Here is a 16,467-nt window from a genome sequence, read left to right on the forward strand (position 1 = left end):
TAAATAAATAATATATATATATATATATATATATATATATATATATATATATATATATATATAATTGACTTTTTAGCTGGCTGATGAAAAATGGAAAGAACTGCAGTTAAACAATCATTGGGATGGCCTGAAAATTCCAAACCCAAGAATTCTAATGAAAAAGCTTTTAGATGAGACAAGGAGAAACAGCTCAGCCCTTTGTTTACAGTTTTTAACCTACAATTAGCCTACAAATGGCTTACATAGTTGTCTTTGCATATTAAGCTAGGATAGGAGAATGTATTGTAACATTGCAAAAATGACAGTGCTGTGAAATTTGCAGACAAATCAGAAGTGTTCAGTTTTGATAATTCACCAAACTCATCAAATAGCCATTTGTCATATGTTGTTGGAAAGCTTTCAAAGAGTAGAATACAACAAGCCCATTTGTTTTACTCACAGACAAAAATGCAGGGAGCAATAGCTAAGTATAAGTCTTTGACAATTATGTTGGTTACATGCTGCGTTTTCACTTATAACTTCACAAACAAATTGATAGAACATAAACTATTACATAACATTACTTAGAGGAAGTGATTATCTTTAAATCGAGCCCACACACAAGGTAATCGGATGCATAGATCACTAGATAATCCACAAGAAGCACAATGTGGATGAGACAGACTCAATGATGCAGACTCATTGAGTCAAAAGGCACTCTTTCTGTGAAATCGTATTACTAAATTATTGTCTGCATTTCTATGCAAACCTTTAGTCATTGTTGTGTTTGCATGTGTAATTAGTTCTTATGTACAATTATTATACTTTATTTGTTTGGAGAGGATTTTGGACACACGGAGACGTCTTTGGACACTATGATAAATGATTTTTGTAATGCTATAACTTTTTATTGCTTTGTCGTATCAACATACACATTTTCTCAGATACAGTTAACATGATTGGAAACAAAACAAAAACAGTTATTCGAAGCCATCTTATTTACACCCAGAGATATATAATGTCAAATATATAATGGTGATCTTTCAGCAGTTTCTTAGGCCAAGATTCTCAGAATGTATCATAATCTATATCATTAAAAGTCTGATAAGTTTTCTTTACAATGATACCAAACACTTGATCCTCCTTGATTTTTTTGTTGAGTTATTTTGGGTATGCCACTGAAAAAGGGAATCTTTAAAAACACATTCAGAGCTTAAATGGTTAATGTAATGAACTTTGATGTTTTGTAGTGACGGGACAATTTAGACCCAAAATAGGGTCTAGAATCACCCAAGATGTAAATTTACAAAAGAAACGAAACCCAATTATCTGGGCCATGTGCTACTGTGCTCTTTATGTAATTATGTCCGTAATGGATATCTAATTTAGTTTCAGGATGGAGAGGAACGATTGTTTTGTGATGACGCAACCTCAAAATTGAGGTTTAAATTGTTGCATGTCAAATTATCTACATCCCGATAATTGTGCTTAGGAAAGCCTCTAAAATGGTATCCAATTATAGCGTGCATTTAGCAGTAAGTGGTCAGATTATGAAATTGTAGTGTGTGATGCTTACCTTACCGCTTTCATAATGAAAGACGTCTTTTTATTTGTTTATAGAAAGATGACTATTTCTGTTGCTTCCCTTGGATGTTGACTGATAATTTATTACATATGAAAAAAAAAGGCCTGGTCTTGGTGTTTTGTCCAGGGTTTTATGAATTGTGCTTGGTTGGGTGAGGTTGGCCTGTTCAGGTAAAATCATAATCAGGAAAAGAGGAACTGCAATAAGATGGAGAGTGTTGCTGGCCTTCCACTTGTTGCTAAGAGACAGGTGTAAAATGAAAGTTCTGCTCTGAAGCAGGCATTTTGTGTAATTGTGACTGTTCTGAACAAAAACAGGTCATATCTTTTCTTCGCAGTCTGAAAGTACTGGATTCCATTGACAGTTTCCTGAGATATCTGCCATACACTGTCAGCCATGGCAAACACAGGCCTTTCTGTAAATTCTGGGGTTCTGCAGATAATTGGACTGCAATTCAGTGCTGTATGTTGCTGTTTGGGTGGGTGGGGGGTGTGTGTGTTTGGGGGAATGGGGTGGGGAATTGTGCTGCTGTTGAGGGAAACTTTAAGGGTAAAGTGTGTAATTTGTGCACCAAACATAAAAGCAACAAATTCTAAATAGGTGCATTTTCTGAAGAACATAGGAGTGATGCTTACCATGGCAAAGCTCGCTGCCACAATGCCCCACCAAGGGTCTCAGTACACTTCCCCAAGTCAAACAAGGCCACCCTCTCTACGTTTTTGTGATGTAGACATACAGCTGGGGCACTCAAGATCCTCAGCCCACCACCAAAAGTAAAACAAGCCCACCCCCATGTGTCTGTGATATTCTTGTGTAGAGATATGGCCCCTAAGGGCCCCCAGTGGCCCTCAAAGTCCTAGTACACTGAGGTCCTCAATACACTTGCCCCAGTCAATTGAGCCCACCCCTATGTCTCTATGATATTCTGGTAAGAGATAAGGTGTTGTGGATGGTTGATTGGGTGTTGTGGGCAGCTGCTAGGGTGTCACTAAACTTGCCATACTGCCCCATGTGAAAAAAAAAAAAAAACATTCCTACGATATTTTGGTGCCGATATTTGGTGTTCTAGGTGGTTGCTGGGAATTGCTAGGTGGTTGATAGGGTGTTATGGGCAGCTGCTATGGTGTCACAAAACTTGCCATACTGCCTTATGTGAAAGAAGAGATAAATTGTGTTGAACGGAGCTGAGAGAACTGCAACCTTATTGATAGCTGCTGCATAATACAGTTAGCCAACACTATTTAAAACATGAAGACACAAGGGGAGGAAGATTAGTAGATTTTTTATGAATGAGAGAAGTTCCAATTGTGCAAAAATCTATGGAGCCTTTTGTGAAGTTATGTGGCCACATATTTAGTGTGGGCCTGCTTATTACTGATATTGATGTGAATTAAATACTTTTAAACTTTTTTTTCTGAAGTCAAAAGTTTGGGTAACACTTTATTTTAATGTGTCCTTCTTACACATATTCAGGGTTGGGAGGGTTACTTTTGAAATGTATTCCACTACAGATTACAGAATACATGCTGTAAAATGTAATTTGTAACATATTTTGTTAGATTACTCAAACTCAGTAACCTATTCTAAATACTTTGGATTACTTCTTCAGCACTGGTAGATTTTTTTCACTTGTTTTGACTATAAAAACTCTGCCAGTACAGTAAGACAAAATACACATGTTAAAAATACATTATCTAACCTAAATATCTTATGCAGTGTTGTTTCTAAAACAGTATACATCAAATTGATCTTGTTTTAAGGATTTTTAAATATTTTTACAGGAAAACAATACAAAAATTATTATCAAGAATAAGATTTTTGCCCTAATATCAAAGGTCTTACTAGAAAAAGTAATTAATGATCCAACGTGAATTTGCTTGATAAAAAAATATGATTGTGCCTGGTAACGTGCATGTAAAATGGCTAGAAATTGCATTTTAGCTTATCGTAAAGCTGACAATTTACACAATGTTTATTTCTATTTCTTCTGCTCCAAACTTACTTCAAACTTACTTCTCTGTCTGCTCGTATGAATGTAACACATCATACGAAAGTGTTTCACCGCTGTTCAAATGCATTTTGGATCGCATCATTTATATGTATAAATGTTTTCCATCTGAAAGGACTAAATATTAAATGAAAAAAATGACAATAAAATGCAAAGTAATCTTTTCAGTAATCAAAATACTTTTTGAATGTAACTGTATTCTAAATACCAATGATTTAAACTGTAACTGTAATGGAATACAGTTACTTATATTTTGTATTTTAAATACGTATTCCCGTTACTTGTATTTTGTTACTCCCCAACCCTGCACATATTACATGTATTTACTGTAGTAATAACATTCAGTTATGCGTAATTATATGCAACTAACCTTAAACCAAACCTTTACCCTAACCCTATAGTAAGTACATGTTGTTAATTAGTAATAATCAGTAATTACTTGTGTAATTACACTGTAACAAGGACATATTAAAAAGTGTAACCAAAGTTTGGAGCTTGACACACAAAGGAAATTGAAGCAACTAGGCCTTTGAGCCAATTCACAGTCATATCACATATCCATGACTCATTTAAAAACATTGTTCAAGACAGACATTCTTCATCCAGAAAGGGTGTAAACTGTGTTTAGCAAAATTGTGTAACTTCTGGTTCCATTTGCACAAGGTTTGAGGCAACAGGCTGAACATTTGGACTAGACAGACTGAACAATTTGCCAGTCATACACTAAGAAAACAATTAATTCAGGAACTATAAGTTCCAATTAAATGGTTAATTCCCTGAAACCCTCTTTACTCTTTTATAGCTACACTCAGACATGGATACAGAAGATGGCTCAGTGAAGTATGTCCTCACAGGAGACGGGGCTGGAACTATTTTTGAGATTGATGAGAATTCCGGTGATATTCATGCCATCCGAAGGCTAGACAGGGAAGAGAAAGCGTCATACACCCTGAGCGCCAAAGCTGTCAACAAAACCTCCGGGCAGGATCTGGAGAGGGCCTCAGAATTCATCATCAAAATCCATGACATCAATGACAACGAGCCAAAGTTTTCCAAGGACACATTTGTGGCCAGTGTATCAGAGATGTCTACTGTTGGTAAGTAAATTTGCATCTTGGTTCAAGAGTTCAGCTTCAAGTGTCTATTTAGAACTTAGAATTTAGATTGTTAAAATGGTAACACTTTATAAAAAGTTTCCATTTGTTAGCATTAGTTAATGCATTGGATACTATGAACTAACAATTAACATTTTTTTTATTTATTTATTTATTTATTTTTTTACAGCATGTATTAATCTGTGTTAATGTTAGTTAATAAACATACAATTGTTCATTTTACAATAAGGTTCAATTCGTTAACATTAGTTAACAATTAGTTAACATGAACTAACAATGAACAATACTTTTAAAGCATTCATTAATCTTGTTTAATAATAATTTCAACATATATATATATATATATATATATATATATATATATATATATATATATATATATATATATATATATATATATAATTTTAATAATTTAATTAAAATTTGTATTTGTCAACTTTGGTTAATGCAACATGAACTAACATGAACTAACAATATTTGGATAGACACTGAAATAATAATCCAAAACATAAACCCTTTTATATATTTCAGTCATGGCAACTCTCTGAAAGATTTAGCATATTAATGTGGGTATGACATATTGAAGGGATATTGATCTTTGCAGACTAGATCTGCTACGCTGCTGCTGCTGCTGCAAAGCAAGTACAGAGACTTGCTATTGCTTGAAAATACATACTGAGATAAGCATGTGGACATACTGGTGCTGCTGCACAATTAGACAAAACTCAAGACATGTTACAGATATTGTTCAAGACATTGAGTATTTAAAACATGCTGCTGCACAAATAGACATTACAAACAATCACCATGGAGGAGATCTAGACAAGTGAAGCTGAGGTGGAGGTGGGTTTTCAGAGAAAATAAATTGCAGATTGCTGCAGTGAAATGAGCTTATCTGTAAAACCAAGCAATTTAAATGTTAGACAGAGATAAAGAGAGAGAGAGACAAGTTGATTGACTAGCCGGTTACTTGTCAAAGGACCAATCAGCTTATATCATGCGAGCCAATTGGCTTAACATCTCACATGTGAGCAAGCCAATCGGTTAACAGATAACAAGTTCAAAGAACCTATCAGCTTGCACCACATATAGTTGCATGGCTGAACATTGGTCTTATACAGTACATAAAACTTATAGGAATATTAAAGGTTTAACAAGTTAAGCTCAATCGACAGCATTTATGGCATAATGTTGTTTACCACAAAAATATTATTTTGACTTTTTTTTAAAAGCAACATTTGCAGTAACAGTCAGGCATTTTCAATAGAAGTGAATGGGGCCCATCCATGATGGTTAATATACACATTGTTTTAAAAGTATAGCCACAAGACATAAACATTATACATGTTAACATGATTTTAGTTAACATTATACATATTGACATTATTTTAACACCAGTTAACCCTATAAGTGATTTTATCACATTACAATCCTGTAGAACTTAAATTGTATTACATTAAAATCGTGTTAACATCTATAATGTTTATTTTTTTCTGGGTCCACTTTTGAAACAATGTGTATTTTAATGTGTATGGACTTCCATTGTAAGTGCCTTTTTTGGGCCACTTTTTCTTAAATTATCGATTTATCTTAACTTGTATTAAACCTTCTAATAACTATTGCTTTGAAAACTATAGCGGGACTCTTATTCATCAGTAAATGATAGAAAATAACTTAAATATTTTTATGTCTTAAAGTTGCACACACTTATGTTTTAGAGACTGTTCCTACATTGGTAATGTACAAATCAGCATGTATCCAAACTAGGGCTGTCAAACAATTAAAATATTTAATCGTGATTAATCGCATAATTTTCTGTAGTTAATCACGATTAATCGCAATATCTTTATAAACATGAGTGGACAAAATATGCTTCATCCAAATGTATTTCCAGTCATCCACACAAAACCCACCTCAACAGAGTTGAACAACAGAAAATGAACACAATACAACTCAGTTCAAATTATGTACAAAATACGGTAGTTGTAAGTGTATTCTAACAGGGTTTATTACCTTATTTTTATGGAGTTTTGACAGACATAATATTTCCAGGAGCACAGTGGAATTAAATACCTCTGATCATGTGAATATTTGTACCACTCATGCAAAAAAAGTCTGCACTGTCATTTACAATTGACAACTCTGTGATCTTTTAGACCCTGGTCACAATTGTAACCAGTGGGATTAAATGGGTTAATAACAGTGTAGATTACCTGCAGGGTTCTAGCAATGTATCCAACTTCTGCATTGGTTTGTGCACTATCAAACAGAGACACTGTGACAGAACCTTGGAGACAGCAGCAGGGTTTCCATTAGCAGGTAATCAGTACCACCGCTCCCTATACGCATATTATGCAGTTTGCGTAGGGCACCGACTACCTAGGAGGGCACCAGAAACTCCACCGGCTGCCTTTACTAGCATGTTATGCGTTATTCAAGGACCCGATAGCAGTCACTGAACACAGACGATCGCCTCGTGCTCACACTTTCACTTTGCGCTCGCACCGCGCCTCGCAACTTTCGTACAGCGCCTCGCAGTGCAAAGCAGGTTTTCAGATGGCAGCTGTCAATCATGTTACAAAGTTCCGAGCTCTATCTGTGCTTTGCGGGCATGTTATACTGCTGTGCTACATTGATCAAATGCTTGGTGCAGGTATCAGCATAATGTCTCCCACCATCTGTTTTCCTGACAGTCAATGCATGTGGCATTAGCAGCGTTTGCGCGAATTGACTCGCTTCTCATGAACTACGGTTTAAGGGTTAAAGGGTCATATTACACGTTAACAGCGTTAAAAAATTAGTGGCCTTAACTTCGACAGCACTAATCCAAACCTTTGCATCTCCAAAATGTATGTAAGTGTGCTAGAATCACAATGTATGCACAAATATATATGAATATTAAAGGATTGATGCTGAAATCAGTTGGTACAAAAAGGTGTTTACTGCTAGATTTGTTTGTCCAGGTGCAAGCTATTTTCAGAAGAAGTAATGTGTCATCCACTGCAATAACACACTCACTTACACAAGAACCTAAATTAAGCTATAGTGCCTCCAAATAAACATCCAATCCCAAATGATGTAGTTTTCTACTAGTGAAAGACAAACCAAAAAAAAATAAAAAATAAAGCCTTCACAAAGGACTATTCAAAATGATCATGTGTTGTTTAGAAAATTTGGATGTCTGTTTACTGAGCAGTAAAAACTGTTCACTACACAGAGCAAAGTGACATTGCCCTATTAAAACTAACACTTTTGCTTTTTTAATGCTAAACTTAAAAACACTTTGTTTCAGCCACTTAATCAGCGTTGAATAAAACTATGAAAAAAACATTCAACTTCACGTCATTTGCAAGGAGGATAAAGATGTTACAATATCCCGTCTGAATTCATTCAATTATCAGCGAATTTAAACCCATTAAAAAAGAGAGAGAATCAAAGTAAATGAACAGGGTGCAGCGAGCTGAAATCAATTAATCTTCATGAAGCAACAAATTAACCCACATGTTTATCAAATGAATCAAAACTCATTTACAGTTCCGACAAAAACAAGGCAGCCGGTTTTGATTAAAGATTTTGCGCTTTTATAAGATAATCATTGTGAATGTTAATCATTGTGACCGGCAAATGAATCAAAGACTAATCTTGAAATTAAGCTTGAAGTGGTTAGTGATGTCTTGGTGTACCTATGTGTGCTTGTCCATTCATAAAGCATCGTCTGGGAAGTCTTGACAAAAAGTCTGTATCAAATGTTATCAAAAGTCTAATGAAACTTTTTTCCTTTTTGTTTTTGGCCTTTTCAACAACTTATTTATTGGTAAGGGAGTGCGGTAAGATGCGTTAATGGGTAAGATGTGTCGACCCCTTAATCTTGGTAAATGTGTACATTTTTTGTCACGTGACCATATATTCAGAAATGATTAACACTGAAACCTAAACATTACTGTAACATTTTTTACAGTAATTTTAGTAACCTTTTTCTGTCGGTTTATGGATACCTTTAAAAAAATGTGATGCAAAATTAGACTTTGAAATGGGATAGTGCTGTGGTTCTTAAGCAAGGGACCTCAGCAAACTTCCAAGGGGGCCACAGGATGACTTTATAATGATCTAGCTCAATAAAAATGCTAAAGAAAATCACAAAAAAAAAAAAAAAAGAAAAAAAAAATCAAGATTTTATGTAGTACAACATATATGATGTCAGCTTACTTTTCATTTTAATGAAGCAGTTTTAATTCCTTCATCAGTTGTTTGTTTATTGAAGAACATACTCATCACAAAATGAAAGTGAATGTGGCCAATTCTTGGAGGGTTTAAAGTCAGAAATGTGAAGCTTATAATTTTATAAAAACACATGCATTAATTATTCTGTTAAAACTCATATATTAATTGAACAGTAATGTTGTTTAAATAGTCATTTTTACAGTCGGTTTAGGGTTTGTTGACATTACATCATCATGGCAAAGTTTGCAATAACTTTACACAGAAAATTTTAGTAATTGATTGTATCACACTAAAATCATGTTAACACACATTGTTTATGTCTTGTGTCTATACTTTTGAAACATTGAGTATTTTAACGTAAAAAAATTGGCACCATTCACTTCCATTGTAAGTGTCTCACTGGAATACAGATTTGTACTTTTTTTTAAAGAAAAGGAGGGACGAGTCAAAATTTATTTTTGTGGTAATGCCACAAATGCTGTCGATTGAGCTTAACTTGTATTGAATCTGGAATATTCCTTGTAGGCTACTATGTAAAAAGTGCAGTGTAGCTGTCTGAATGTGACATTTGCCTGATTTACCTCATTGCTTATGGGGAAAATGAACATTCAGAAAACAACCCACTTACATTTTCACGTGTTGCACGAAGACATGGATCGGCTTCTTTCAGCTCGTTGTTGAAAGCACATTTTTGCATTATTTTAGGCATTATTGAAAGGACAACATAAAGTGCAAGCGCTAAGCGCATGACGTCATTGCCATGTTAACCAGATACATTTCAGCTGATATGCTGAATACTAGAATGAATATATAATTAATTTTCTTCTCTGCGCATTATACCAGAGACAATAGCGAGAAGGACAATGAGAGATTTAATTTATGAAAAAAAAAAAAAAAAAAAATCAGTGACCCTACCAAAAACTGAACTTGAGTACCCCAACTCTAGTTTCCTCCCTCCTCCCCTGCCCCCACTGGTATCTGTTTACATCATAATTTTTTGGATCCAAACTGCAGTCCGATTACGTCATCAACATGAGTACAAGCGGCAGCTGTTTACTACTATAACTAGGCAACAACTCAAGAAGACATCAGTTTCGCTGTGTTATTGAAGTTTTCATCTCTTTGGATTTACCACCAAAACTTTACATGCACAAAACAACAATTATGTTTGTCTGTCACAGATGCATTGAATGTGCTATGATGTGAAGAATATTAGCGTTTGTCTGCCACGAGCCCGCGGATGCGTTGCAAGAGTGAAGAATATGAGTTGCTCTCTGAAGGTGATTTATTTGGACACAAGCTGGTATGAGAAATTCATTACATCATAATAATTGCTATCAGGAGCCTGCAAAGACGCGAATTATACGTCATCAATAAGGGTTCACTTCTGCGATTTGGTACCATTGCGTTCATATTAGCAGCGAACCACACTGGAGTTCACATGAACCATACCCCAGACCACCTTTTCAAGTGGACTTCGGTGCGGTTCACGGGTGCGCACCTGGGTTCAGAAAACACCATTCACACCACCCAAACGAACCGAACTTTGACATCATTCAAACTTGGGTGCGCACCAAAAGTGCTTGTGTAAAAGCACCCTAACATGGCAGCCCCCATGTGCGGACCCTCTCTATGTAGTTAAAACAGCTTTTATAAGGTTACTGATATGACTGGTGTGGAGTCTTCATTTTATGTAGAGTAGTCATGATTTCTTACATAAATTGCAAAATTACAATTCAGGTCTTTAAAAGTCAATTTTCTTTTTTTTCTTTTTTTCTTTTTTTTTTTATGAGGAAAAAAAATACTGTGCACCTTTAATAAGGGTGACATTCCCTTATAAAATAATAATAATAATAATAAATAAATAAATTAACATGGTTTTAATAAAGTAACCACAGTTTAACCAAGGTATTTGTAGTAAAACTACAGTAACCACAAAATTATCCATGGTTACTACAGTCATGGTTACTACAACATCACTATAGTAAAACATGGTTCTATTTCATGATAGTCATACAAATAGGGTGACAAAATTAAATTTAACACACTGTACATTTATACATAATATACATGAATAAGCTAGAAAACATTGTATTTTATATAACTAAGTTAAAATATAGTGATAAACATTCTGAAATGAGCTGGATTAGAAATCACATCAACTGTATGATCACCATGGCTCCAAAGTGTCAGAGCATTTGTGCTAACTACTAATACAGCATTTAATTTGTCATTAAAACATATAGGCATTCATTATTCAGTAAAATTCTGAATCTCTCATTGGACAGTACAGATTATTTCAGCTGTATTTGTTGAAAGATATATCCCTCCAGGCTGAAACACTACCAGTCATATTTTCAGACACATGTACAAAACCACTCCACTCAGGCCTCAGGGACTTTTTGTTTGATTCTTACATTACAGCACCCAATCTCCTTTATGTCTCTGGCGTTGAGAGTCTTAGAATTCTCCTGAGAATTACCTGTGTTTTACAGGCTGACAACATACAATATTGTTTTATTCAGATTTGTAACATTATAAATGGCAGATTCCTCCCTGCACTGTCACTACCGATTTTATTTTTCTCCTAAATTTAAAAGCATGTAATGGTAGGGCAAGTCTCGCTTTAACTCTGGTCAGGGGAGTTATTTATTCAACACAATCTGGTAAAAGCAGCCTTGTAAATAGACCACAGTCTTTACCCCCCAGGCTTTTGCACTTGAAACCCAAGCTCTGCCGTTCTTTTCCGATTCACTTTCCAGCAGTCTCGTTCTTCCTTTCATTCCTTTATTTCTCCATGGGGTTCAAAGTTACATCATCCACGCTACTCTGTAATGTAAATGGGACAGCATGCTCATTTGACACTTCACTTTCACTCTTCCTTTCTCCCGGCCTTGTACGAATTCACAAACAACTCTGCTTGCAAACCGAGGGGTCATGGTGGCACTCACATTTACGCCAAACAAACTGGCCATGTGTTGCAAACGTTCCTGCCGTTAATCAGATCTGGCCATCCATGAAGATTGAGACCCTGTTTCCCTCCATGTTATCGGAATGGGATCGGAGGGTGACAGATGTTTCCGCATTCATTAGTATTCTCTGAGCTGTTTGGAGAGCGCATGCCTCTCGTCGGAGGTCTTGTTGATGCCAAGGATGCCGTTGATCCATGGCGGAAACAACACACATGCTCGATCCACCTTCAGAGGTGAGACTGAGAAAAGATGAAGTCACCTCTGAAGTTTTTTTGAGAAGAAAGAACAGTAAGTTGTCAGCTGTACACAAATGAAAAAAAGAGAGACCTCAGAGGGAGCGACTTGGATGCAGCCGTGACTGTAATGGAAAGCATGGCTGTTGGCAAATAGGAAATAAAGAGTGAATTTGCCCTTGATGTTGCAGGACAAAAGTTGTTCTCTCTAGTTATTTTGAAGGCCAATAGCCAACTTTAAACAGATAAATCCAAAACCTTAGGCAGCTGCCTTGCTGCCCAGTCAGATCAATGACATAACCTCATAAAGAAAACTGGTTTCAAGCTGGATTCCAAGGCATCATATCATCATGTCTAATGATCTGGAACAAATTCAAGTGACTTTAGTCATTACCAAGCATATGCATGAAAATCCCAGGAAGTCAGCAGAAATACTCAAACCAGCCCATCTGGCACCAACAATCATGCCACGGTCCAAATCACTGAGATCACATTTTTTCCCATTCTGATGGTTGATGTGAATATTAACTGAAGCTCCTGACCCATATCTGCATGATTTTATGCACCACACTGTTGCCACACGATTGGCTGATTAGATAATTGGTTTAAATATTTCTGTTACTGCTGATCTCCTGGGATTTCACGCACAACAGTCTCTAGAATTTACTCCAAATGGTGCCGAAACAAAAAACAACCAGTGAGCGGCAGTTTTGCGGATGGAAACGCCTTGTTGATGAGAGAGGTTAACAGAGAATGGCCAGACTGGTTCGAACTAACAAAGTCTATGGTAACTCAGATAACTGCTCTGTACAATTGTGGTGAGAAGAATATCATCTCAGAATGCTATTCTGAGATGCGGGTTGGCGCTGTGTTGGTGGCAAGAGGGGGACCTACACAATATTAGGCAGGTGGTTTTAATGTTGTGGCTGATCGGTGTATTTAGCCACTTACTTTATTTTGTCATCAGATCAATTTTTTGCTTAGGAATTATGGTTTAAAAATGGAATTTGATATAATGAATATTACTTGCTGTAAGAATTATTGGAATTGTTATCAATACTGAATGTAACTATTTGTTAAACATTTGGGTCTTTTAACATATTGATTTTTCTGTCATTTTATCAAAAGAAATACGCAACAGCCTTGTGCCTAAGAGCACCTTTTCTTAACCGTGGCCTCTTATGGCTTATTACTTTATTTTATCATTACTTTTAGCCTGCAGTCAAATTTAGAAGCTCTTTTTTATATCAGGCACATTGGTATCATTTTTCCCCCTCTCTTGCAGCTGTCCAAAGTTGTGTCAAGCTTAAAATGAACCCCCCACAATCATGTTAGTTTTAGGTTAATTGGTCTAATTATAATGTTTCTTTGAGCAGATTATTAGTCTGACGTTTCCCAGCAACATAGGGCAGATTCCATCAGTGCAGAAAATGAATGGGAAGACCCAGAGAGAGTGAGAAAAGAAACTACAATTAAAAATATGTCCATCTCACCGTTCTGCTGGAGTAATTATCAGACAAGGATTTAGATAAGAAATACACTGAGATAAGAAAGATGAAAGAACGAGTGATCATGTATTTGCCTTGATCGCTGTTCATATTTGGAGGGTATCTGTTCATGTAAGCTCTGTTCCAAAACCTAGTGACCTGCCTCGCTGCCTACTACCTACAAAGCAGCTGCCTTCTAAATCAGCATCTTAACCATCATGGAACATCATAAGTAACTGACTTGGAATGTTCTACATTGAGAGCAACTCTACGGTCTGCTCAAATAACACTCTGCAAAGGAGACTAGGCTTGCAATTGATTTCAATAGAGTTTGATTTTAGAATGTTGCTAAGCTAAAGTGTGCGATACATTTAAGCATAAAAATACGCCACACATATATTGCGTAAAAACACTTTGGGACAGAACAATGTTAACATGTTTTACAGCCCAGATTTTAGATACACATGTGGTTCATGGTACATCTTTAAATTTAGTATGCACTGCTTTGATCATGTAAAGGTTTTAATATTGTATGTGTGGATCATGTTATACAGACACATTTGGCTGAACTCTTTCGAATTGCACGTGCATAACTCATAACTATTTCTATTATTCTCTCTCTCTCTCTCTCTCTCTCTCTCTCTCTCTCTGCATACAAATAAAACAGTGCAAAACATAATATATATAAAAAACAACAACAACAACACTAAATATACAATGTATTCTTGACAAATAAGGTAAAAAGGATAATGTTAAATAATAAAAATTACACATAGTTTAAAGTTACACATAATGGAAAAAATATTACTAAAAAACTAGAAAGAGACAAAGTAAAGTATGCTGGAGATGCAGACATGGATAAGTTCATGCACTGTCCCTCATTCTGTGGCAGACAGACACATTGTGCTACTATCACACAGCAGTCCTTGTATTCACCTAATAAGAAGGGCATTTTTTTACTGTTTGTTAAATGGTCAAATGTGAATATGTTTAATTTTGTGGTAAAAAAAAAAAAAAAAAAAAAATCCCGGATGTCTGTGTATTTTGTGCATTCTGTTAGAAAATGCAACTCTGTCTCGATTTTGTTTTGATCACAGTGTGGATACAACCCTTCTTCCTGTGTCTGTCCATTTCTATAGTGAGGGTGTGTCCAGTGAGTCTGTACCTTGTCAAGGTTTTGCCTGTCACTTTGTACAGATAGTCTGCCATGGTGTATTCTCTTTTTAGTGACGGATAGCATTGCATTTTACTCTGATGTTGTGTTTGAGTTTCCCAATACGTGATATAATTATGTTTTATTTGTGCTGTAATTCGGCTGTATCTAATTAGTTTAGCATTATTGTTCTGGTCCAGGTCTCCAGTGTGATGAGGGTTAGTAGATGTTGGTGAAGCATCAGGACTAAAGCTCCGGACCTGCTGAGAGAGGAGATTGGTTTCTTTGCTCAACTCTTGGTATTGCAGGGCTTTATATGAGTGGGGGTCACTGAGTTTGATTGCCTGTTTTTGTATTTTTATAATTAGTTTTGCCTAATTCTTCCTTGCATGCATTATTTGTTATATGCCGGTGTAGTTGTAGAATATTTTTTACAGAATTCTGCATGCAGGGTCTCAATTGGTTGTTTTTCCCATTTGGTGAATTTTTGATTTGGATTTTTCAGTGGACCCCACATCTCACTGCCATAAAGGGCAGTTGTCTCAATCACTGATTCTAACATTTGGATAAAAATAATTAAAATTTGATTAATTTCCTAAAGTGAATATTTGTTGCATTCCCTGGGATCTGGATCTTTTGATTTTAGTTTTATTGAGGTTTACTGTCAGGGTCCAAGTCTGACAGTATTGCTATTGCAGGTCCAGGTTCTGCTGTAGACCCTGTTCAGTGGGAGACAACAGAACCAGGTCATCTGCGTACAGCAGACATTTGATTTCTGAGTTGTGTAGATTGAGACCAGGGGCTGTAGATCGCTCCAGACTGGTTGCTAGTTTGTTGTTGCAAATGTTAAACAATGTTGGGCTTAAACAGCAACCCTGTCTCACACCACACTCCTGGGAACTAAATGTTTTTTGTGCTAATTTTGACGCCACATTTGCTTTCAGTATACATTGATTTAATAAGGTCATAGGTTTTACCTCCTATGCCACTTTCGATAAGTTTGTAAAATACTCTGTTGTGCCAGATTGAATCAAATGCTTTTTTAAAGTCAATAAAGCATGCAAAAATTGTTCCTTTATTTTGTACAACATGTTTTTCAATTAAGGTTTGTAATGTGTATATACGGTCAGATATACGGTAATTTTGTTTAAAAAAAATCCAATTTGACTTCTGCTCAAGACATTGTGTGTTGTGATGAGTCCAAAAGTCTCAAATTAATTATACTACAAAATATTTTTCTATGTTACTAATGTGTTACTACTCACACAAATGCCTCTGGTCAAATGTATCTCAATTTTTAAAGATGGGTGTTACCAGTCCTTGATTCCAGATGTCTGGGAGGTAACCTACACTCAGAATCACATTGAACAATTTTAGAATGGCTGATTGGAATTTAGTGCTGCTATATTTTAACAACATATTTAGTGTGGAAGCAGCCGCTATACGCAAGTGATACACCTGGCCAGCTGTCCGTATTCCTAAACATACCTGTTCATACCTGACAGAACACGGGATGAAACCGGCTCAACCCAGAGATTGTAAAATCTCACGAAGGTATTGGGTGTCACCCAGCCCACTACCCTGCAGATGTCTGCTAGAGAGGTGCCATGGGCCAGTGCCCACGAGGATGCCAGACTCCTTGTGGATTGTGCTCATATTCCCGAAGGGGCGGGCACAGCCTTGGCCTGGTATGCCATAGCGATGGCATCCACGC

At 36.1% G+C, this 16,467-nt stretch overlaps 1 protein-coding gene across 1 annotated transcript in view; it reads left to right on the forward strand.

Annotated features, from left to right (window-relative positions):
- LOC127423079 (cadherin-10-like) overlaps positions 1 to 16,467 on the forward strand; it is a 116,989-nt gene that overhangs the window by 52,222 nt on the left and 48,300 nt on the right. Inside the window, exon 3 of the mRNA XM_051667112.1 lies at positions 4,375 to 4,669. Coding sequence (XP_051523072.1) covers positions 4,375 to 4,669 — 295 coding nt within the window. The remainder of the gene's footprint in view (positions 1 to 4,374; positions 4,670 to 16,467) is intronic.

The sequence above is a fragment of the Myxocyprinus asiaticus genome, chromosome 32, assembly GCF_019703515.2.
Source record: "Myxocyprinus asiaticus isolate MX2 ecotype Aquarium Trade chromosome 32, UBuf_Myxa_2, whole genome shotgun sequence".
Taxonomy (NCBI): domain Eukaryota; kingdom Metazoa; phylum Chordata; class Actinopteri; order Cypriniformes; family Catostomidae; genus Myxocyprinus; species Myxocyprinus asiaticus.